This window comes from Coptis chinensis, chromosome 6 (assembly GCF_015680905.1).
Source record: "Coptis chinensis isolate HL-2020 chromosome 6, ASM1568090v1, whole genome shotgun sequence".
Lineage (NCBI taxonomy): Eukaryota > Viridiplantae > Streptophyta > Magnoliopsida > Ranunculales > Ranunculaceae > Coptis > Coptis chinensis.
In genome coordinates, this window is record NC_141461.1 from 97,972,641 (window position 1) to 97,998,241 (window position 25,601).

The window sequence follows — 25,601 nt, forward strand, 5'->3', positions numbered from 1 at the left end:
GAAGATAAACCCTTTTCCGTGTTTTCAGGTGAAAAAAATAAACACAGAGAAGAGTTCACACGGAAAGTTTTACACAGATAAAAAAGAAGAAGAAATGGGTGGATTTGTGCACATCTTATCTAGCTTTGGATCGGATTTTTGGCGTTCTATTCTATATATATTTTTTCTGCGAGATACGAGAGGTGAGTAGATACTGTTATCTTTCACTAAAATTATCGACATTCACATTACTACGTATGTTAGTCTATTTAAAATTTGTTTATTACGTCCAAACATAAGTTTCTGTATAAGTTGCGATTTCTATCGAAACCATGAGGTTCTATTTTTATTCACAAGTAACAATTTAAACAAACCATTATTGGGTGGGTTTAAATGTTTGAATGGGTTGATTTTTATTTGATTGATTGTATTGGATTGTGTTGTGTGAACTGTCGATTTGAATTCTTTGAAACTGCTGGTTTGTTTGGGATGTGAAGTCTGATCAGTTGGTTGTTGGTTTGATGTGATACGCGGGTTAATATTTAGGGGTGTTGAAGCTCCGAAGGGTGTCAGTGGCGTCGATGGAGAGTTTTGGGAAAAATATGTTTGGTTGTTTTTGGTTTAATTAAAGTTGTAGGGTTTTTTATTTGGATTAAAATCGATGGGTTTATGATAGCTAGAGTTTGGTGTTTGATGGTGGCTGATCGGTGGACGCTTTGGGCAGGGCAGTAATGGAGTCGAACTCGGTTTTGGGATGTAAGGGGAATCGAGTTTTGGTTATGTCTAGGTTGGGTTTTTGTTGGGGTTCAAAACCGAACTGTTTCGGTGGTGGTGAGTAGGAGTTGTGGTGGCTGATTCGGTGGTGGTGTGAGCTGTTGAGGAAGAAGAAGGAGACTACGATCTAGTGCTCCAGGGCTTCTATTTCTTTTAGTTAGACTTGGGCCGAAATAGAAGTGGTGGGCTTGAGTTTGTTTTTAAGTTATAAGACTTTTTGGCTTAAGTTTTGTTTTAGTTGGACTTGGGCTAAAATATAAACATGTGGGCATAAGTTTTGTTTAAGATGGGCTTTGGGTGAGAGTTTGTTTGTGGGCTGAATCTGTGCCTGGTTTGGAATCGAGTTTTAACATAGTTAGAGTCAAATTCTAACTCTTGCCAAAACATGAAAAAGTGAGTTTTCTGAGTCTTCTTTCCAACTCAATTGGCCTCGTCACATTCCTAGGTCTGTGGAGGTAGAAATGGTGTCTGGAAGTTTAGTTGACATAAAATAGTGCGTCAGAAATTAGTTTCTACGCACTCTGTTCAAGTCCAATTTTAATTTAGTTAGAGTTTGAATTAGATTTTTATGAAAACATGAAAAAATAATATTTGGAAGCCTGCTTTCTAATCCAATTGGCCCTCATTGCATTCCGAGGCCTGTGGAATTAATTATGGTGTCTGGAAGTTTGACTGGCAGAAAATAATGCGTAGAAATCAGTTTTTGTGCACTGTGTTCGAGCCTAGTTTTCGAATATTTAGAATGAGATTGAGTATTTTTGTAAAACATAAGAAAGTAAGTTCTGTGTGTTAGCTTTTTAACGCAAAAAGCCTCAATACATTTGGACACCTGTGGAAAGCGTTGTGTCATTCAGAATATAGTCCGTCAGAAATGTAGTTTGCTGAAAATTAGCATTTTTACCAAGTTTGAACTATTTTTACTCCGAGATAGAATGACATTGGGAGTTCAAGTTCTACATGAAAAAGTAAGTATACCTATCCTAGTTTTCAAATAATCAAGTGGTGTATCATTTGGATGGTTATAGAAAACGTTATTGTTTTGGCAAGTTACCTAGATAACCTACCATATTTCCTTTTTAGGGGAGCTCTAATTAACTTTTCTTATTATAATGAGATAAATGATTTTACTTAGACATACAAGTGTCTTGAATCTCGATTGCTTAATTTCACATTTGTATTATATTCCAAGTACAATTATTGCATATACACTAAATGTTACTATAGATTTATGTTATATCACGTGACATGTTACATTAAAGTTTGTGTTTAATATATATATATATATATATATATAATTGGGGAATGAGAGGAAAATGAAGTGTGCAACTTTAAAGCATGAATTCTTATTGTTCTTTGACTTTGACTATGTGGCTGATAAGAACTACGAAGGCTTGATTCAAATCTTGAAAGATTTGGATACGTAGGCAGCTTTGAGCAAAAGTGCACCCACTATATTATATATTAGTTATTGTGGTAACTATATGTGTACAATGTTAATACTTAATTGTGTACATGATTGTGGTTGTTTAAAATGTATTCACGAGACATTTAACTAATGCATTATTCCTGATTGAACATTTTGATATCAATGATTTATATAATTGATAATGAGGTGAGTTAATTAGTTATTGTGTTTGGAATCTTTAGTAATGATTCTATTGTTTGAGATGATGTTTGTTTTGTAATGAAAATTTTATAATAAATGAGAACTCTTGAGTGTTAGAATCCGATGTAAAAGTGTCCGGTGAAAATTTAATGTGTCACCCACATCTTTAGATCTCTTCACGCCACTTTGATAATAAGAAATGAAAGAAAATGTTTATGACTAATGATGTCATGTGAAAAGCCGCCTTAGATAAGAACTAAGACATTCGCCTTGCGGGTGGGCTATATTCCTTGAGTGTACGGGAATGTAGGTCTGAATTATTTGAATGTGGCGGGAATGACCTAAAGTATTCATTTAATGTGCCATGAATGACCTGTTAGTGTTATGATGGGTATTCCTTGAATGTGGCGGGAATAACTCAAGGTATTCATTGAATGTGCCATGAATAACCTGATATTTTGTTATGCCCAAAAGAGACTTTGTGTATATGTATGGAAAGCCCAGAGATGGATGTGACTCACAAGTTAAGAGTTCCTTTAAAAAGGTGGAGGGCGGGGAACATTGATGGAAGGTGAATGAGTGACAAGATGATGTGAGGTGGGTAAATGGTACTCAGTTAGTGCTCTCAGTTCTAGATCATCAGAAGCTTTTAGATATGCAAGGCATTCCCAATAGGTGTGTTAGAAAAATCACTGGCATAGCGGGTGAAAAATTCTTCGCATCAAGGGATGAATGGATGTTGATAGGAGGGGACTCGCGAGGTAGTAAAGAAGAGTTGCAAAAGAGTCGGAGGAAATCTTCCTTGATTTCATCTACGTCTAGGGAGTCATCGTAGAAGTCGGAACTTCCGAAGGAAAGGAATTGGTGCATCTAATTCTCTGGAAACGTGTTGTTGAAATAATCTTGAGCTAAGCTCTCAATCATGCTAACTTCTCCATCGATAGTCTTATCGGGTAACTATTGCATCATTTTGAAAATATTCACCTCAATAGAAAGGTGTCCAAAAGACATGGACATCGAACCATCACGGCAGTTTATGAGCGTGTTGGTGGTTGCCAAAAAGGGACGCCCTAAGATGATAGGAACAAAGTCGTTAGCAGCTTCTATGTCGAGGATAACGAAGTCAGCTGAGTAGTAAAAATCTTAAACTTTAACAAGCACGTTTTCAACAACACCCTTAGGATACTTAATAGAACGGTCAGCTAATTGCAACGTCATTTTAGTTGGTTGCATCTCTTGTTTATTTAGATAATAAGGGAGTAAGTTAGCATTCGCCCCCAGGTCTAATAGAGTAGTTGTCATGTGGGTATCCCCTAAGGTGCATTGTACAGTAGGACGACCAGGGTTCTTGTACTTAATGATTCCATTATGTTTAGATAGAGTGGGAAATTGTTCAATTAAAAAGGCATCTTTTGGAATGTTTGTTTTCCACCTAGTAGTGCACAACTCTTTTAGAAACTTAGCATGTTGTGGTAATTTTTTAATAGCTTCAAGAAAATAAAAGTAGGTTTATCATTAGATTTTTTAAAACTTCCCTAATCTCATCAAAATTTGTATCCTTATTTAACATGTCTAGTCTTTGGGAAAACAGTGGTTTCTCTCTATATTTAGCATATGGGTCAATAGAAATTTTAACCTTGGTCGGTTTTTTCTTGGATTGTGGTTTAACTGGTACCTCTACAGGGGTAGGATCTTCAGTTTCTATATCGGTATCTAGTAAATTTTCATTTTCAATGACCACTGGTGGTGTATCAACGGGCATACTGACGGCGTTATCAACCACTCTGCCAGAACGAAGAGTGGTGATGGCATTTAACTCACCTACGTTTAAATTTTCATTACTAGTATTACCGGTTACTTTAAAGGCTGTGTTTGGCATTTTAGGATCAGGTATAGCTTTACCTGGAAACACACTGTACGTACCTCCACATTCATACCCTGGCTAACGAACTCATTAGGGACTTAGTCTTTATATTAAGTCTAAGTGACCGATCCTCGGCTACCTGGACGGCTCACATGTCCACTTAGCCACTTGGATGGCTCACATGTCCACTTAGCCACCTGGACGGCTCACAGTTCTAGTTAGCCACTTGGACGGCTCACGTATGAAGTAGACATCGGGACGGCCCAGTCAGTCACCTGAGCCGGTCACATGTTCAGTTAACCAGTCCTATCTAGTAAGAGTCCTTGTCTTTGTCGGGGACTCTTATTTTCTATTTCTATAAATAGGACTCTTCACTTAACAAAGAACTACGTTTTAGAGACTTGATTCGGATACATATTCGGATAATGAGGGCAGCCATTAAGGCACGCCTCATTTTTTATACAACATCTCCCCTTGCAGATTCAATAGTGTGTCCGGGTGAATTCTTACCCAAACATAATTGGCCGCTCATGGGTTCTTGCTAACGTTCTCTCTTCCACGATCTCTCTCAATCTTTGTTAATGGCTACTATAACAAGATCTCTAGCGAACAAGCGGTGCAAGAGCACAACCATCGAGGGAAACAATCAATCAAATCTTTGAAGTTCGTGGTCGATCAAGTTGCATCAAACCAACAGGCTCCACCTTTGTTGCTTCCCGCACCAAGACAAAAGCGGATCTAAATTTCCAAGGTCACGGGCTCCAAAAGATCTTCTCCTCCTAATGATACTAATTCGCCGATGCGATCCGGATCTGATCCGGATCTGATGCAAATATGGTTCGCAGATCCAAATGATAATGACACGGTGATGAAAAATGACTCTGATGCTCAAGCGAACAAACTTAGAAGGAAAAAGAGCATAACGCTGGACTTGCGTAAACAAATAAATGAAGGAAGCAAGTACAGATAGACAACAATGATACTGTTTCATCTATTCCATCAAGAATCCCAAGATCTGGAGAAAACCGCAGTGTATTCCACCGCTTGCAAAGCAATAGCGAAAGATTCCGAACCACTGATGATGTCCCTGAAAATCGTCCAAATCAATCCAGGCCACGACATATTTCAACCAATTTATTAAGGCGATTGAGGACTCCTGATGTCAATGGTCGTAATAGCAGGCGTGATAGACAACATCACAGGTCACATACTAGTCGTCGTATCTCCTCAAGTGAGTCTGATTCACACCGAACAAGCCACCAACCATACTATCAAGGTAATACAAACCTCGTAAGCCAGGATAGCAGCACATTACGGCGGTCAGATCGGATGATACCACCCAACATTAGAACTCACTTGGGGCAATCAAGCTGTGACCTCAGGCAAGATCTGAATCACGACCTACGACTTGACTTGAACGAAAGGAATCAGTGCAGAAGACAACTGGAAAACCGACATAGAGATAACACTCATCATATAGATTACTCTCCAGTGCACCGAGACACTTCAAACTTCCGTCATAGGTCTCGCAGTCCAGAGCACCCAAGGTTTCCAGATATGGGCAACAACTGGGGGCAGGCGCATATGACACAAGGTCAAGAAGTTCATCCACAAATCGTCCGTCGCCAAGCAAATGAAGGAATATTATATACTGAACAGCAGATTAAAGACATCGTTAAAAAGGCAATGAATAATACTGATCTAAAGGAAAAACATTGGAAAGACTTAGCTGTAAATGAAGACATCGTTGGGCGTTTTTCCCCGGGCGTATACAAAATGCGAGAACATCGGGGAAGGTTTCAAACAGCCGCGAGTTGCCTAAGTACGATGAAGCAGAAGGTGATCCAAACAACCATGTTATGGAGTTCAAAAGCAGGCTAGTTCTTTGGCGTAAGGATGACGCTCTTTATGCAAACTTTTTCCGGCAACCCTAAAAGGGGAAGCTTTGCGATGGCTATCGGAAGTTCGGCTAGATCTATCGAATCTTTCCGAGGAGTTAGCGAGATCAATTCACGGATCGATTTCAACATAATTGGACTCGGCCCAAAGATGTCAATATCTTGCTAAACACAAAACAACGTAAAGATGAAACACTTGCAAAATTCGTTGTCGATTTTGCCAAATCAAGCGAAGGGTCACGGATGTGCCCGGCAATGATGATCATTCATGCATTCAAAGAAGCTCTCGTTTTGATACTAACGGAATATATAACTCACTGGTAAGAGATCCTCCCCAGGGCAAATCGACTTGTTCACCTTAACGCTTCTGATTCATCAATGTTGAAATAGATCGCGGCCACGAGCTTCAAGGGACAAAGATTTTAGAGGAAAAGAATCTACGATATCAAAAGCAAAGCGTAAACAAAGCACAATGGAAACTCAACAACCGGCGGGGATCTTAAAAGACAAACAATTTTCGAGAAGAGATGAAGCTCACTCCAATTGAATGCCAAATATGCCTCAATCTATGAAGATTAAAAGTCGCAATCTGCTTTTCCCTCAATGCCTTTAACCGAAGGTACAAAGTTTACGGCGTGATAAAATCTATGGTGTCTTTTTCCACAATGACTTTGGTCACAAAACCAACAATGCAGATCCTTACGAGGAAAGATACAAAAGCTAGTAGAGAAGGGATGACTAGAGGAATTCTTAAGCACTAAAAGTGCTCAACGAATTTGTCAATCTCAAGTTACAACGTCATCAAAGCTGGTCACACCGAATCAACGACGTGTCACGCATAAAACAAAAATGTGAGCAAAGAGAAAAGTTGGGATTTTTCGTGAGTTATATCACATAAATAGCTTCGATTTTATTGAAGGAACTTCGCATAGAAACCATCGAACCAAGCCCACTATGTTTTAATCGACAAAGACCTAATTGGCATTCATCACCCTCATTCACGATCGCGGTCGTTATCACAGCTTACATTGGTTTACGGCGAAGTACAAATGTGTCATGATAGACACCGGAAGTTACGCTAGTGTAATTTTGCGGGTTGTTATAATGACATGAAACTCTCGAAAAATTTGATTGTCACATAACAACCCGATAATCGGTTTTGATGGAACAAAGAAACAACTCCGGTCGGAAGAGTTTCTTTACCGGTCAAACTCATGGATAAAGCGGTCAACATTGATTTTCTTTTAATGAACGCAAATCTTCCTACAATGCAATTTTAGGTAGGGATTGGCTCCATTGTATGGGTGTTGTTGTCTCCCTCCACCCACCAAGCAGTGAAATTTCCATCTCTAGACAAAATTTGCAAAATACAAGGAGATCGGTGGCTTCTAGCCGTTGTCACGAAAAGAATATTAGATGATTACCGTCAATCTGATATGCATGGAAACACAATTTTAAGCAATTCACAAGAAGTCATTCAAGCACAATCCGCACCACAAATAAACTGTTCCACCATATCATCAAGTGAAGGACCACCGACTATAGACCGCCTCTTAGAAGTTCAAATTGGAGAATCTAGCAAAGAAACAACCTTCATATCAGCCGAGCTATCAGAAAATGAACAAAGGGATATGGTTACTCTACTCAAAAAGAACAAGAGCATTTTTGCTTGGTCTTTGAGCAAATGCCAGGTATACACCCAAATGTTGCCTGTCACAAGCTTGACATTGATACAAGTGTTAAGCCCGGTACGACAAAAAAGCCCGCGACGCATGGCTCCCCGATAGAAAGCTAAAGGTTAAAGAAGAGATTGATCGTTTACTCTCTGTCAATTTTATTAAGCCCGTTTTCACCCTAGATGGTTGTCCAACGTGGTAGCAATGCTTAAGAAGAATGGCAAGATGAGAGTATGCATCGACTTCACCAATCTTAACAAAGCATGCCCTATACACCCATTCCCTCTTCCGCGGATATCGAACTTGTTGATGCCACATCCGGATTTCCATGCTTATCATTTATGGGCGCTTCTTCGGGATACTATCGAGATCCCGTTGTGCGGTGAAGATCGAGAATTAACATCATTTATAACCGATCAAGGTATTTTTGCTATCAAGTGATGCCTTTCGGGTTGAAGAATGCCGGGCTTCACTTACCGACAAATGATCAATACTATATTTGGAGACATGCTAGGCAAGATTATGGAAGCATACATTGACGACATGGTTGTTAAATCCAAAATCGTAGTGATCATCCGGTGGATTTACAAGAAGTATTCACAAGAGTGGAAAAGTTTAATATCGGCTCAATCCTTCAAAATGCTCTTTTGGCTTGATCTCGGGGAAGTTCTTGGGTTACTTGATGACTCGCAGAGGCATTGAAGCAAACCCCGAACAAATCGAGCAATCCTCGATATGCCATCACCAAACAAAAAGAAGGAGATACAACAACTCCGCGGGCTTTGGCAAAGAATAAATCGTTTCATCCCCAAATATTACGATAAATGTCGTCCTTTCTTTCAGACGTTAAAAGAGTCAGCAGTATGGAATGATGAGTGTGAAAATGCCTTTCAGTCAATTAAAAAATATCTGGTTTCACCTCCCATTTTGGCTAGTCCAAATTCTGAGGGGAACCTCAGTAGAAATCTACTTGGTCGCCACGGAACATTACCGGTAAGTGCCGTTTTATTTGTTGATGGCGAAGATGGGCCCCAATTTTTTCATTAGCAAAACTCTAACGGGCGAAACTAGATATTCAAGAATTGAGAAAATTGCTCTCGCTTTGGTTCACTCTACAAGACGCCTTAAGCCGTACTTTCAAGGACGATTGGTCAAGGTATACACTGAGTACCCTATTCGCAAAGTGCTCCATAACGCACAAGAGTCAAGTAGACTGGCTGAATGGGAAAGTTACTTGAGTGCATATAGCATTACTTTCGAACCGCGCACTTTGGAAAAAGGTCATGTTCTTGCATCTTTAATGTCGGATTTTCCAATTGATGATATGGTCCCTGAAAATAATCAAGACGAAAGCCCATCCGTTGATGAGGCAACAATTGGGGGCAAGCAGGTATCATCCACATCTATTACCCCGTCTTCAGACGTCTGGATAGTCTACACAGACGGTTCACATAACAAGTTTGGATCCGGGCTCGGGTGTGTTTTTATTAATCCTGATGATTCAGTAATTGAGCGGTCGGTTCGTTTCGGTTTCAAAGCATCTAACAATGTAGCGAGAATATGAAGCGGCCCTTTATGACATGCGCACGCTTTAGAATTTAACGCTCAAAGCTTCCGTGTTTTACGGACTCTCGATTAGTAGCAAGTCAATTTGAAGGCTCTTTTGAAGCACCGGGATGATAAGATGACAGCATATCTAGACTTAATCCATAGGCTTGCTTTCGTCAATTTGATGACATTTCAATCATTCAAAGACCTCCGAACGACATAAGACATCGCGAGCGCCTTAGCATATCTCTCTCAGCGGTCGCTATTGATGGACCAAGAAACGTCGGCATTGACTTCCAACAAGACCAAGTATTGACTTGTCGGTTGAGCGACCACGACATATACATCAACAGCGTGCTTTTTTCACTGCTTCTTCAGAGCCATCACCTTCAAGTATTCATGTTGTGAACACCAGAAAAAGAAAATATGACAATGACGACGCTTTGTTGCCTAACAAATTAAACATTGACTCCTTGCCAAATGGAGGAACGTGTACTGAAGGAAATGACACAGAAATTGTTCAAGGTAACCAGAATGTCGACAAATCAACAGAGGAGCCACACGTCTTTAATCTACCTATGTTAGAAGCACCAACTGAAGACTGGCGAACCCCATTAATTACCTTTCTGAGCAACGACATCATCCCTTCAAACCCCAAACTTGCTGAAACGGTAAAGCGAGACGCTTGGAAATTTGTAATAGTATCTTCGTCGAATGGTGTTCTACAATTGTACAGAAAAGGACATCCCTTGTCTCCCATGCTCAGATGCCTCACCAAAACCGAAGGTCTACTTGTGTTGCAAGAAATTCATGCAGGCATTTGTGGCAATCACGCCGCTGGTCAAAATTTAGCTCATAAAGCAATGACACAGGGATATTGGTGGCCTCATATGCAGCTAGATGCCAAACATATTTCTCAGACATGCGTTCCTTGTCAGAAGCACTACAATATAGGCATCCTACCTGCCACAGAATTACATCCAATTTTTTCTCCATGGCCATTTGCAAAGTGGGGTTTAGACATCATCGGCCCTTTCCCTAGAGCTCCAGGAAATGTGCGTTTCTTACTAGTTGCTACAGATTACTTTACTAAGTGGGCGGAAGTACAACCTTTAGTGCACATTCAAGCTTCTGATGTCAAGCGCTTTTTGTGGAAAGATATAGTTTGTCGTTTTGGCATCCCTGCTGAGTTAATATCTGATAATGGCAAGCAGTTCGATGCAACCGAAATACACAATTTCTGTGCCAATCTCCGTATCCAGCATAATTTTTCTGCTCCATATCACCCTCAAGCTAACGGACAAGTTGAAGCAACAAACAAGTCTATCCTAGCTATACTTAAACGCCGTCTAGAACAAGCTAAAGGGGAAATGGACAAGAGAACTACCGGCCGTGCTTTGGGCATCTGAACCCACTCCAAAACGCCAACCGGTTTGTCCCCATTTAACTTGGCTTATGGTGCGGATGCGTCTTACCCTCTTGAAATATTTGTTTGAAACGACTTCGCGACCGCTGCAATTAAAGCCGGGTTGTAATGACGAAAATGGTGGCTCACTCTAAAAAGCCAATTTAGATGAAATTCGCGAAGAAAGTATAGCTCGTCTACTCCACTACCGGGCTTCAATGAAAAGACAAGATGACAAGAAACTTTGCCTAAAAGTTTTCCGGAAGGAGATTGGGTGTTATCACGAGAAAACCTAAAATTATCGACATGGGGAAGCTATGTGAAAATTGGGAAGGACCGTTTGTGGTTGATCATCCCCGCCTCGAAAAGGATCATATTTCCTTCGCACCATTTCGGGAACACCTTTCCCTAAACCATGGAATGCACTCCATCTTAGGCGTTTTTATCGTTAGGTTTTGTTTGGTACTTACCATATCAATAAATTAATTGTTTCGTTTTCTAGTTTTCATGGTTCATTGGAAAATGACATCGTACATCTTTTCATGTTTGCTCAACATATCAATAAAAAAAGTTCACTTGTTAGCATTTATTTCAATCACCGCTTACACTTCGGGGTATATATTATTACTATCTTTGTTATTATCAGAGTTTGCGTTTGCAATACCATACTCTGTGCATTCAAAGTCATGGAGTTTGTGTTTGCAATACCAAACTCTGTGCATTCAAAGTCATGGAGTTTGCGTTTGCAATACCATACTCTGTGCATTCAAAGTCATGGAGTTTGGCGTTTTTGCAATACCAAACTCTGTGCATTCAAAGTCATGGAGTTTGCGTTTGCAATACCAAACTCTGTGCATTCAAAGTCATGGAGTTTGCGTTTGCAATACCATACTCTGTGCATTCAAAGTCATGGAGTTTCATTTGCAATACCAAACTCTGTGCATTCAAAGTCATGGAGTTTGCGTTTGCAATACCAAACTCTGTGCATTCAAAGTCATAGAGTTTGTGTTTGCGATACCAAACTCTGTGCATTCCAAGACATGGAGTTTGCGTTTGCAATACCAAACTTTGTGCATTCAAAGTCATGGAGTTTGCGTTTCCGATACCAAACTCTATGCATTCAAAGTCATGGAGTTTGCGTTCGCGATACCAAACTCTGTGCATTCCAAGACATGGAATTTGCGTTTGCGATACCAAATTTTGTGCATTCAAAGTCATGAACTTTGAAATTACAATACCACACTTTATACATTCATATCATGGAATAAGTAATGCAGTAACAGACTGTATACATTCAAGCCATGAAATTTGGTCTATGATACCAAAAGATTTACAATTAACGCCATAAATAGGTTAACATTTCAATGTTTATGCTTGAGTCAATTAAAAAAGTTATATGAGCATTACGTATTTTATTTACTAATTCAAACAAATCAGTGATAAGATTCCATTTTCGGCATACGTGCAATTGGATATACGCAAAATGACGTCTTAGACTTTTTCAATACATGATCAGTGGAATATCCAAGTTAATTGGCTTATTCATATCAATCTCTCAAACAATATCAACAACAGGAGAGACTTAAAAATAACAACTGCGTGCAAGTTCTGGGTTTAAAGTTCTGTTGCTGGAGATTAAGCATAATCCTTAGGCTTAGGCTTCTGATTCTATATCAAATAATCCTAATTTTGCTTAAAAATAATTGATTTCATCCTTTTTATCTTAATCATGTCATATATTGTACATGGTCTAAACACTATACCAGTTATTATGGTTCCGTTTCTTTTCCCCATTTTTTTCTTTGCCACATCCAATCAATTCCATATGGCAAAGAGGGGGCAATGTACGTACCTCCACATTCATACCCTGGCTAACGAACTCATTAGGGACTTAGTCTTTATATTAAGTCTAAGTGACCGATCCTCGGCTACCTGGACGGCTCACATGTCCACTTAGCCACTTGGATGGCTCACATGTCCACTTAGCCACCGGACGCTCCACAGTTCTAGTTAGCCACTTGGACGGCTCAATATGAAGTAGACATCGGGGCGGCCCATCCATCCACTGAGCGGTCACATGTTCAGCTTAACCAAATCCTATCTAGTAAAGAGTCCTTGTCTTTGTCCGGACTCTTATTTTCTATTTCTATAAATAGGACTCTTTACTTAACAAAGAACTACGTTTTTAGAGACTTGATTCCGGATACATATTCGGATCGATAATGAAGGCACCATTAAGGCACGTCTCATTTTTTATACAACATCTCCCCTTGCAGATTCAATAGTGTGTCTGGGTGAATTCTTACCCAAACACACACCTTTTGGTTGGGCTTTATCTTGGGTTAACTTTTGTATTGATTGTTGAATGGATTGTAGAATCTGTTGTTGAGCTTACATGTAGGCATCGAAACGATCCAGTTGTGAAGGTATAGTGGCCACAGGTGGTGTGACAGGAACTATCTCACGTTGATTATTAACAGGTGGGTTGTGATAGTTGTGATTAACATGAACGATACCTCTATTATTATTATTATTATTATTATTATTATTATTATTACCTGGTCTTTGTACTTGTCTTGGTGGAGCTGGGTTGTAGTTGTTTACTGGCCTAACATTTTGATTATTAAACCCCGGAGGTGTAATTGGTTGATTATTTCGCTAACTGAAGTTAGGGTTTTGTCTCCAAGGTGCGTTAGGAATTGGAAAGTTATTTAACGAGCAAACATTGTCCGGCTATGCGGGTGGTTGTTCATAGACGAGAGGACAATAGGAGTCGGTATGCTCAAAACTAAAACAGAAATTACAAGGAAGAGAGTTGGTGTTCATGATAAGAGTATGCTTATATTGAATAGAAATGACTTCTACCTTTTTTGTAAAGGATTCGATTAGAGTTCTAAGCTCGAGATCAGATTTAACCTCAAACATACCTGGCTTTGCTGTGGAAGAAAAAAAAAGCGGATTGGGGATGTCGTTACCCCCAAAGTTATTATTACGCTTGGATTGATCTTCTAAAAACCTATAAGCCTATGAGGCTCCTTTACTAAGGAAACTACCCCCATTCATTATATCAAGAACCTCCTTATGATGATGTAAAAGCCCTTTGAAAAAGGCACGAACAAGCGTGTCTTTCGCAATGATGTGGACACTCTATAAGAAGATCAGTGTTTCGGTTTCAGGCCTTTGAAAAGAATTTATGAGGGTTCTGGCGGAAAAAATGAATCTTTTGAATTATTTCATCTGTCTTCAGCAGTGGGTAAAACTGTTCCATGAACAATTGAACAAGTTTGGCCCATGAGTCAACGGAATTAGGCGTTTGGGCAGTTAACCAAGACACCGCCTTATTGGCTAGGGTGAAAGGAAACACCCTCAGTTTAATTTGTTCAGAACCTACGTTAGGATGATGGAATGTAGTGAGAACTTGTTCTATCCTACGCATATGCTGATAAGGCTTTTCATGGTCTAAACCATGAAAAACAGGTAACAAATTAAAAATATTTGGGGGAATTTGAAAATCCCCCACTGGGTCTGCAAGAACGATGCATGACTTAGGACCATCGTTTAGGATTTTGTAAAAACCAGAGAGAGGAGTTTCCGCTTCTTCAGCCTTTGATGTAGGTGTAGTGTGTGATATTCTAGATAGGCGTGTGCATTAACGTTTACGATAGATAACGTTAGATGGTTTTCTCTTACCAGCTGACCTTAATCTCATGCAAGGCTAAGTCTAATATGAAATAACAAGGACATCAGTCAAATAACAACCTGATATACGTACTAGAATTAAACTCCTCTGACAGAAGAGACGAGGAGTGAAAGAAGGAGAACATGAATGCCTCCTTGCTACGCTTATAAATAGCGTCTTTAATACGAACCTCAGTGTTCTGTGGAAGCTTAGAACACTGAATCAACAATTATTTCAAACGAAACGATGATCTGTAACTAACCTGTGTATATTGGGCTTTCTTGGGCGCGTGTGCGCTCTGTGATTTTTTATAGAAACAGAACTTCGTGTGATTTCTTAATGAGATGGGCCTTAAGAATGGAAATAAAACACGAAATAAGCTTACTGGAAGGAAAGAAGCGGGCACGCTCAGAAATAGTGTAAATATATAGGGCGCGGGCGCGGGTGCGCTCCAAGTGTGCAGCTTTGAAAATTTCCAATAGACTTCCAGGAGCAAAATCCAATTTTCCGAAAACAAAAAACACAGTTAGAAACACAAACAATAAGGTAGGTGGGTGAATTGGGCTATTCGTAGAATTGAAAAAAACTAAGGGAATTAAATTCTAAAGACAACTAAGATGGTAGCAGCGCCATTTGATAAACCCATCAATTACTTTTACTATATCTTAGCTAATTAAACTAGGAAGAAGTAAAATATAAGTTAGATTCTTTTATATCAAAATTCTACTCTCAATTATCATGCAATAAAACTAGAGTACTTAGAACATACTAATTCAATTCGTGATTAACAATTAAACAATACGAGAGTAATAATTCTAAATATCACTAATATGGTGAAAACTATAATTTAATATATTCTAAATTGAACTATGACAATTAAATAATAAGATGTAAAAATGAAAAAGGAATTAGGGAGATTTGAAATCCACCTTGATTAATCCCTAACATGCTAGTATGTTGCAACCCTAATCTTTATGTTTTCACACAAAGTTCAACAAATAAGTTAGGTCTTTTTATCCCTAATTATTCATGGTATCTCTAACCAACTAATAATTAGCATGAGAGGAAATTGAAACTCATTCCCATGGTAAATTAACTACCCTCTAGACTTGAAGCTCTTAAATACAACTATTCTATACTAACACATCAAGTCTTCATCAAAGCTTCAATCAAACCCCTCTAATGGAGGTTTAGCTATGGTTCATTAGACTATCATGGAATAAATAAGAAGAAGAAGAAGACATAATTAAAGTACTACTTGATTAAAAATAACTTGAATTGTATTAATGGTGGCTAAGCTAATAAAACATGAACTAGGTTAAACTAAAGAGAAGAGGTAGGAGATTTAAATTATTCTAATTAATAGGAGAGAGAGAGAGAGAAAAAATTTTTTGCCTTAGTCCTCTTTATATAGGAGAGGGCTAGATTTATAATTTCGTGTATGGGTTTTGGAGCTATGTTTTGGGCCACTAAATCAAGCCCAAAACCTAATTACTTAAGTCGATCTAAAAAGGGTTTCTTTATTGGAATTTATTATAATAGTCTTTTCGTCTACTTTTACTCCTCTAATTGGATCCAGGCCTAGACCATTAGGAAGCTCTTTCCAAACCAGTCGTTTTGACATATAATAGGCCCAATTCTGGGGTATAAGTCCAAATTGATCTGCGGAAGTTCATTGATTTTTTATTTTACGCCTATTTATGCCCAGGTGTTGACTTTGACTTTTCAGCTTTTACTGGGCTTTGAAAAGGCTTTTTCTCCTCGAAACTTGGGCTTTAACCATAAAATTTCTTAGCAACCAACCTTTGCTCATTTCTCTTTCAAAAGTGATATATTTCTTCACATAATTGACTCCAAGACCTGAAATACACAAAAGTACGTCAACAATACTAACTCTTATTTATTATAAATATAATTGGTCTAAATGTAATATTATTAAGGAGTTAAAACTACAGTTTTAGGCTCTTATCAGTTAGGCAGACCCTTACATGTATTAAGATCTTGAAATCTAACGAAATTATTGTTTATTCTATTTCTTTAGTTTTGTTGGTGAGCTCTCAATCTCTTGGCTGACTTGATCTGTTTTTGGTTGAGAGATATGGGTCACATCAGCATCAGTTGAAAAACAAGCTTCAAGCTACAAAGAAGAAAGGTAATGATTCAATAAGGGAATTCTTGCAAAAGATCAAAGAAATATCAGATAGTCTAGCTGCTGCAGGGGTTATAATAAGTGATGCTGACTTGGTGTCATATGTGTATAATGGATTACCATCTGAGTATGAGGCTTTTTGCGCAGCAGTGACGGTTAGAAAGGAGCAAGTTCTATTTGATGAATTACATAATCTTTTGTTAAGTGAAGAGATTACTGTAAGTGAAAGAAATAAGAGTCTGGTTGCTTCCTCACCTCAAGCATTTAGTGTGAATAGATTTGCTCAGCAAGATACATTTCAAAATGGTTATAAAAACAATGCATATGCGCATATCAAAGAAATGGATATCAGAATAGAGGAAGAGGTCGTTAAAGAGGTAGAGGAGGATATAATAATCAAGGAAGAGGGTATAATACACAGAATTCACAGATCGAGTTATCAGAACTTTGGTTCAGCATCTTCTTCAAACTCTCAAGTTACACAAGGCCGGTTTCAAGTCTAATAACACAGGAAGGATTCAGTGTCAATAGAAACTCAGAATTGCATTCCTAGAAACAATTTTTTTAACTTTACAGACTATAGTTTTAGTTACTTTGGACGTATGATGTATGTATGGTTTAGCTTGAAATATAAAATGGTGCACAATGGCTTCTTGGAATGCATTGTAGTGGAGTCGCCATTCTCAAAGTAAACCCGGGTCTCTCCTTCATGTCAACCCCAGCTTGCTTCCCAATAGAACCACTAATCCTCCAATCAAAACACTGAACCATAGAGGCAACAGTTACATGCATCACATGCAATGCGAGAGGTTCCCCTGGGCAACTTCGTCTCCCACTCCCAAATGGTAGAAGTTGAAATTGTACACCCTTACCATCTACAAATGCTTCTTGATTCAAGAATCTTTCTGGTTTGAACTCAAGTTGGTTTTCCCAGTATTTGGGATCTCTACCAATAGCCCATATGTTGATGAAGATCTTTGTTTTGTTGAGTATGTCATAGCCTTCTATGTTACAATCTTTATTGCATTCTCTTAGAATGACAGGGGCAGTAGGATGTAATCTCAACGTTTCTTTCACAATTGCTTGGATGTAAGGAAGATTTGGAATGTCTGACTCTTGTACTAGCTTATCTGTTCCAACAACAGATTCTATCTCTTCTCTAGCCTTCTTGAATACATGAGGATTGTTTATCAACTCTGCTAATGCCCATTGCAATGCCACAGACGATGTTTCTGTCCCCGCCGCAAAGATATCCTGGTCCAATTTCAGAAAAGTATTAGCAACCGGCCACTGTACAAACAGTAGTATTGAATTTAAAACCTTGTCTAGCTTACCCAAATATTTGCTGAATCGACTAACTTTTCCATAGCATGGATTAAACCAAGTATTCGAATTTGCAAATGGAGCTCAGCGCCTGAGCCGCTGAACTCCGAAAGTTGACCCAAAATGAAAATAATTGATCGAATTAAACTAGTGGAATTGCTACAATGCTATATGAAATTCATGTTGTATGTAGATAAAAGAAACTTATAGAAGACAAGGACAGAATAACAGGTAATAACCAAGGCGCGGATTAGGCTGTCCTTAAGGAAAGATTTCGCCCCTTCCAATGGTGCGTAAAGGCAACAAAGTGGCGCCTTCCTCACAGGATTCAATGGTTAACAGCAGCCTAACTTTGCACTAGAATAGACTACCCTCTAGAACAACAATATATAACTCTCTCAAGGCCGACGAAGAAGAGAAAAGAAAGAAGATTGAAGCAATCAAAGACTTATCTGCTTCGTGTAGGTAATAGAAGGGTGTATCACGACTTCAACTTCATTTTACCGGGCGTATGGGAGGACGACGACTTGCTTCTCTCTCAATATAGAAGCAAAGAAGAAGATCAGATACACGAAGTTCTCTCTTCTGTGTCTCTCTCTCTCTCTCTGTTCTGTGATCGATCTCTCTAATGAACACAGCAGTGTTTATATAGAGGTATGATCGAATCATAGATGGAGAAGGACACCTCTCTAATTCGGTTTCACAAAACCAAATCAAAGTAGAACTCTCAAGCTGATACAGAATCCAACTGTTAGTGGAACTCCAGCCGAAACTTAGTTCAAAAAGAAAAAGTTTAGGCTATTGATGATCCACTACCCACTAGTCTAACAGCCCAAGCCCAAGCCCAAGCCCACGCCCGACACCCACTTCTCGCCGGTCGGGCGGGAAGGCAGCAGCGATAATGGCTTTGGGTGAGTCCTCCCTCCTAACACAAAGCCTTTGTACCCTAAGGGCACACCCTTATGCTAGAGGTTCACCTCAAATACCTCACTTGCTAGTGGTGGTTCATCAATGTGGGACTAAACAACACACAAGTATTTGAAATACACATGAAGATTCCAACAATCCCCCACTATTTCAAAATACTTATAGTCCCCCACTATTTTGGAATAGGATATTACAAAAGAAATGGGTTAACGAAAATGCCGAGAGAATCGAAAAACAATGCATAAGATAATCGGTGCTTTTCTAAGCTTGAACTACATAGGGGTAACATGTCTTATAATACGTGAAAGTGGTGGATTAAAAAATCTTTGAACCAACATTCCTTGTAGTAAAATAGAGGACATGCACCCACATTGCTCTTTCATTATATGCACGTTTCAAGGTGTTAAGCTTTTTGCCCCTTACCTCGTGTTAAGTGAATGCTCTGTAGTATTTGCCTCAATACCCATAAGAACCGACCCAGTTCTACATTCACGTAGGTGGATATCCATCAAGTGTACATAGCGCTTAAAAATACACTATCTCATAAAAATAAGGACTATGGATTCCATTAAGAGTAAAATAACTCATCCCCGTTCTCATTGCTATTCAAGTTATACAAAGTATACAAAAATGCTATCTAGTCATAGGGGACGCCTCAAATAAAGACAATAGCATACCGTGAGCGACTAGGTGACTTGTTTTTCCCTTTGAACCTACTTCATGGGATCTCCAATCACATAGGTGGGGTTCGCCGATGTAAGCCCTCTATCTAAGGCAAAAGTCCCATCCCCTCGACGATCAACCACTTGTCTCCCCATAAGGGCTTTGTCGGGAGGATCGGCCAAATTTAACTCGACCTCACATAATCTAGAGCCACAACTCCGCATTCCAAAGAAATGCTTTATAGACTCAGCCTCGCATCTAATATGCCCCGCTTTTCCCATTATACAATTTGCTTTTGCCTTTGCTATCATGCCCCGACAAATACAATGCATAGTACAATTTGAGGCGGTTTTGTACCAATAGGAAGATCTGCCAAGAGGTTTCTAAGCCACTCGACCTCGACTTGCTTTATCTAAAGCAATAAGCTCGGACTCCATGGTTGAACGAGCTATCAAGGTCCGCTTAGAAGATTTCCAAGCGACGCACCTCCACCTAGGGTGAAAATATAACCACTAGTGGACTTGATATCATGAGAATCGGATATCCGGTTTGCATCACAATAACCCTCTATCACGGTGGAGTTTGTCTAAACCTTATGCCGTAATTCATTGTTCCTCTCAAGTACTTGGCTAATCTCTAACGACTCCAATGTTCCTCACTAGACAATGAGTGTATCTGCTTAGCCCGCTAACTGCATAAGCAATGTCGTCTAGTGCAATTCATCAAGTACATGAGACTACCAATAATTTGGGCATATCTAGATCGAGTACACCATGTTGAGCATTTTTCTGGTTCACTATTTGCCTCATAAGGTGTCGACCGACCGAGGGCTTACTATCATAAAAGTTAAACTTCTTTAAAAACTTCTCAACATAATGCTCTTGTGAAAGCAGATATAGCATCATCGTTTCCTCGATGATTTTGATTCCAAGAATCACATCACTTTCTCCCAAATCCTTCATTTCAAATTGGGAGGATAAAAACATCTTGGTGTTTCTCACAACATCAAGGCTAGGACTCATGATTAACATGTCATCCACATATAGACAGATAATCACATATGTATTCACATCAAAAGATTTAAAGTAAATACATTTATCGGATCATTTATGTGATATCCATTAGACATCATGACAATCTGCAAACTTTTCATGCCATTGTTTTGGCTTTGTTTCAACCCATATAAAGACTTAACTAACTTGCATACTTTATGCTTTCATTCCCCATTATCGTACCTCAAATGCATCATATATATTTCTTCATCAAGATCACCATTCAAAAATGCGGTTTTACATCCATTTGATGAATAAATAAATTATGAATAGCGACTAGAGCCATTAGAACTCTTATAGAAGAAATCCCTGATTCACAGGAGCATAAGTATCAAAATAGTCAATGCCTTTCTTCCGGGAGAACCCTTGACTACAAGTCTAGCCTTGTATTTCCCAATGGAACCATCTAGTTTCAATTTCTTTTTGAAGATCCACTTGTAACGATAGGTTTCAGCCCAGTGAGGTAGATCAACTATCTCCCATGTGTGATTAGCTATAATCGAATCTAGCTCGAGTGTATAGCATCCTTCCGTAAAGGTGCATCTCGAGAACCCATTGCCTCATTATACTCGTCACAGATCATCATCAAGAAGAAATGTGTAAAAGTCATCACCAAAATTGGTGGATTTCTGTCTTTTTACTCTTCCTCTTCCAATTTCTTGTTCGAAATATCGATCTGCTGATTGTTGTTCACTAGAGCTACCAACCTCTCAATGCCAATTTTCAAAGGAAACAAATTCTCAAAGAAATCAAGATTTTTACTCTATAAATAGTGTTAGCATCGACAAGGTTATTATCGATTTTACTACTAAAAATCTATATGCAAAGACTATTATGAGCATAACCAATGAACATACAATCAACAGTTCTAGGTCCCAATTTTCTTTTTTAGGTTCGCTCACAAGAACCTTAGCAAGACACCCCACATTTTTAAGTATGTCGTGGTAGGTACATGACCTTTCCATAACTCATATGGTGTCTTATTCCCCTGTTTTCTTGTTGGGTATCCTATTCTCAGATATGGCAAGCAGATAGGATTGCTTCCCCACAAGTTCGGGGAAGCTCCAGAACTTACAAGCATAGCATTCATCATCTCTTTTAGTGTTCTGTTTTCCGTTCGGCCTACTCCATTAGACTCGAGGAGAGTATGGTGGAGTAGTCTCATGAATAATGCCATTCTTGTCACAAAAGTCCCGGAAGGGGTTAGACTCATATTCTCCACCCTATCGGACCAAAGTCTCTTAATCTTACAGCTAAAATTTGGTTTTCAACTTTAGCTTTGTACTTGAGAAACATCTCACCTGCCTCATGCTTGTGTCTAAGTAAATATACCATGGTGTACCTAGAGAAGTCATCTATGAATGTAATATAATAAAACTTCCCCTAGATAGACATGGTAATTTGAATTCACCCAAACCGTTATGAATAAGAGTTAGTAATTCAGTTTTATCTCTAGACACGCTTTCTATTGTGGTTTCTTCGTGGCTTTTAGTCTCCAAGACATATTTCACATTTATCATTAGAAAAATCAGAAATATTAGACAATAAACCACATGCTTTCATCCTTTTCATATAATTGAACATTCACATGTCCTAGTCTACCATGCCATATATTAAAAGAGTCAAGCAAATAAGCGTATGATTCATTCTTATTAATAATAATGTTGTCAAGTACATTCAACATGAAAAGACCACCTGTTATTACAATAACCTTTACCAACAAAACCCCCTCATTCTTTGTCGAACAAACTTGTCACTCTCAAAAGTCACCTTGACGCCAACTTTTCCCAAGAGAGGACAGAAATCAGATTCGAATTAATCTCGGGAACATGAAGAACATTACTAAGTGAAATGGTTTTCCCCGGTTAACTTCGAAGAACCTTGCCTGTTCCCTCAACAGGAACAAACCTAGAGTCACCCATATAGACCTTTTCATCTTTCACTAGTATGTAATCTGAGAAGGCTTCAACATCACCACATACGTGGCGGGTGGCACCAGAATCTAGTACCCAGTTCCTCTTCCGGTGGCTATGAACACTTGTGACACGACAAAGAAGAACAATATCATCTCCCTCAACTAGATTAGCATTGGGAGGATCATCGCTTAATCTTTCTTGTGTGCGCAGACCGAAAAGCCCTATGTCGGGTTTACCACAAACATAACAATTTCCATTGCCAGTACCACTCCTTTTAAAAGAAGTGCCTTTGACCTTGAAATTCTTATTTTTGTTGGACTTCTGCTTCTTAGAGGTTTTGTTAGATTTGCTGGGATTACCTTCAATGATATTGGCTTTAGAATGAAATTCCTTAGACAACACCTCATCCCGAGTCTTGTTCTTTTCCTCTATGTGAATGTGAATGATCACATCCTCAAGAGTCATCTGCTTACGCTTATGCTTCATACTATTTTTATAGTGTTTCCAAGACTCGGGGAGTTTCTCAATCAAACATCCAAAAGAACAAAGGATTCTCGTAAATTAATACCCTCGTTTTCAAATCATTAATCAGCACATGAAAATCATGGATTTGAGACGTTACATCTCTATCCTCTCATATATGGAACTTTAGAAAATTCCCAATAGCATATTTAAAAGTACCAAAGATCCTCTATTATGTATTTTTTGTTCAAACTCTCCCATATATCATGTGCATTCTTATTTGAACAATAAATATCAAAAATCTCATTGGACAAGGTACTCAAAATAGCATGACGACATACCCTTATTCCCATTGAGCCAAGCGAACTTTGATTTCTTTCGAAATCATTAGAACCCTCCATGGGTGTCTTTATCGATTGAGATATACTTTGCATAGTTGAGTACATCTGTGGCTGTGAACACCCTTTCTCTCCATCTCTTGAAGTGTGAACCGTTGAAGGATTCAATCTTGGACACATTAGGTAAATTCGAGCATTCATTCAAGTAGAGGTGCAAAGATCTCTCATAGGCGAAGTTACTTCCATGACTCGCACTAGTTTCTTTGATCGCAAGTGGTGTCAACAGTGTAGACATCTTGTTCTTTCCTTAAGATTGTTGTATGTAGATAAAAGAAACTTATAGAAGACAAGGACGTAATAACGTAAATAACCAAGGCGCTGGATTAGGGTCAGTCCTTAAGGAAAGATTTCGCCCTTTCCAATGGTGCGAAAGGCAACAAAGGGCGCCTTCCTCACAGATTCAATGGTTAACGTACAGCCTAACTTTGCACTAGAATAGACTACCCTCTAGAACAGCAATATAACTCTCTCTACGGCCCGACAGTGAAGAAGAGAAAAGAAGAAGATTGAAGCAATCAAAGACTTATCTGTTTCGTAGGTAATGTAAGGGTGTATCACGACTTCAACTTCGCTTTCGCGACTTACATCTTCTCTCTCTCAATATAGAAAGAAGAAGACCACGATACACGAAGTTCTCTTCTCTCTCTCTCTCTCTACGTTGCGTGATTGATCTCTCTAATGAACACAGCAGTGTTTAGAGGTATGATCGAATCATAGATGGAGAAGGACACCAAATCAAAGTAGAACTCTCAAGCTGATACAGAATCCAACTGTTAGTGGAACTCCAGCCGAGCTATTGATGATCCACTACCCCCAAGCCCACGTCACGACTCGGCTCGGCTCGGTTCGGGCGGGCGCGCGCGTGTGTGGCTTTGGGTGAGTCCTCCCTCCTAACACAAAAGCCTTTGTACCCTAAGGGCACGCCCTTATGCTAGAGGTTCACCTCAAATACCTCACTTGCTAGTGGTGGTTCATCAATGTGGGACTAAACAACACACAAGTATTTGAAATACACATGAAGATTCCAACAATTCATGCATGCGTCAATCTTTAAAAATTAAAGTGATGCTGTTTAATAGTATTTTGGCCTATAATATTGTTATGGGAAGTAAACAAGAAAAGCATATTAAATATTGCATGCAAAAGCATTTATAATGTAACAATAACTGTTGGAAAATAAAGAAAACATATATATGATCCTTACTTGAAGAAAAGCTTTGATGTCATCCCTTGATAATTGCATCTCTGCTTTATCATCTTCAGAAATTTTCATTAAAATATCCATCAAATCATCCTCTTCATTACATTCCCAAGCACCCCTGTGATGATCTTTTCTTTTCTCTTCATGATCTTTCATGATTCTTTCCACCATTACCATATACCTTCTATGCACTTCACCAAGTCTCTTTCCATAACCAAACAAATCAAAGCTCCCAAAAATACCTAAAATGTGCACTAAATTCAGTTTTCCAGCTACCACTATTAGCTCTTTAACTATCTCCCTACACTCTTCAGCTTCATTCGTACTACCTGAACACCTAGTACTCATCGCCATCCTACAAATGATATTGTTTGTCAGAGCTGTTAGTGCTACCTCCATGTCAATTGGTTCATCAAGTTTAGATTTCTCTAAGAGTGAAATCAAGAAGAAACGGATTTCTTCGTTGTCGAATTGTGGAGAAGTAGTTCAGTTTCTTCGTAGAAAAAGTTCCGTGATGCAGAGTTTCTTCATAAATTTCCAGTAAGGTCCATAAGGTGTGAAGGTGAAACCTGATGAACCTTCTCCGGTATACTCCGAACCTAGTAACCGTGGTCTAGACGCAAAATTTAGTTCTTGGGTCTTGAGAAACTCTCTGGCCATTGAAGGGGAGGAAGCGACCACAACTGGGCCTAGTGATCCAAGTTGAAGGTGAATAAGTGGACCAAATTTGTTGGAAAGGTTTTGGAATGATTGGTGGAGGAGTGGACCAAGGAGGTAGAGATGGCCAAGAAGTGGTAATGCTATTGGACTAGGTGGGAGGTTCACGGATTTCACTAGGTGGTTCCTGTAACGCGTTAGTAGGAATCGGCTTATGATGAGCAACAAGATGTAGATTAGGAGGAGGAAGAAAATGTTGAGTTCCATAGCTAATGATATGAGGTTGGAAGGTAAAGGATGAAGGGTGAAGAAGAAATGAAGCTTTGGCGTCATTTGAATTTGGAACAAGAATGCTCTTTACGGAAAGGGTGGTGATATATAAACCCACCGTATTTATAACTATAGAGCTGGCTAGAGTACACGG

At 39.0% G+C, this 25,601-nt stretch overlaps 1 protein-coding gene and 1 long non-coding RNA gene across 2 annotated transcripts; one reads left to right on the forward strand and one right to left on the reverse strand.

Annotated features, from left to right (window-relative positions):
- The first annotated feature begins 10 nt into the window (after window positions 1–10).
- On the forward strand, window positions 11–17,835 carry LOC147495947 (uncharacterized). Its single transcript, XR_015197861.1, has 2 exons — window positions 11–182; window positions 16,526–17,835. It is a non-coding gene; the product is annotated as an uncharacterized LOC147495947 (long non-coding RNA).
- LOC147495948 (beta-amyrin 24-hydroxylase-like) lies at window positions 17,096–25,601 on the reverse strand. The gene is made up of 2 exons (XM_086564731.1): window positions 24,524–25,601; window positions 17,096–17,832 (listed from the first exon to the last, which is right to left on the reverse strand). Exons 1-2 carry the CDS (start codon window positions 24,917–24,919, stop codon window positions 17,197–17,199), a joined length of 1,032 nt encoding a protein of 343 aa, XP_086420857.1. The 5' UTR covers window positions 24,920–25,601; the 3' UTR covers window positions 17,096–17,196.

What these genes read in the sequence shown, in the direction of transcription:
- LOC147495948 (XM_086564731.1), bottom strand. Translation starts at nt 24,919, where the DNA reads ATGGAGGTAGCACTAACAGCTCTGACAAACAATATCATTTGTAGGATG. An exon ending in ACATCAAAGCTTTTCTTCAA is followed by an intron (nt 17,833 to 24,523) that starts GTAAGGATCATA and finishes AAATTGGACCAG; the next exon opens with GATATCTTTGCGGCGGGGAC.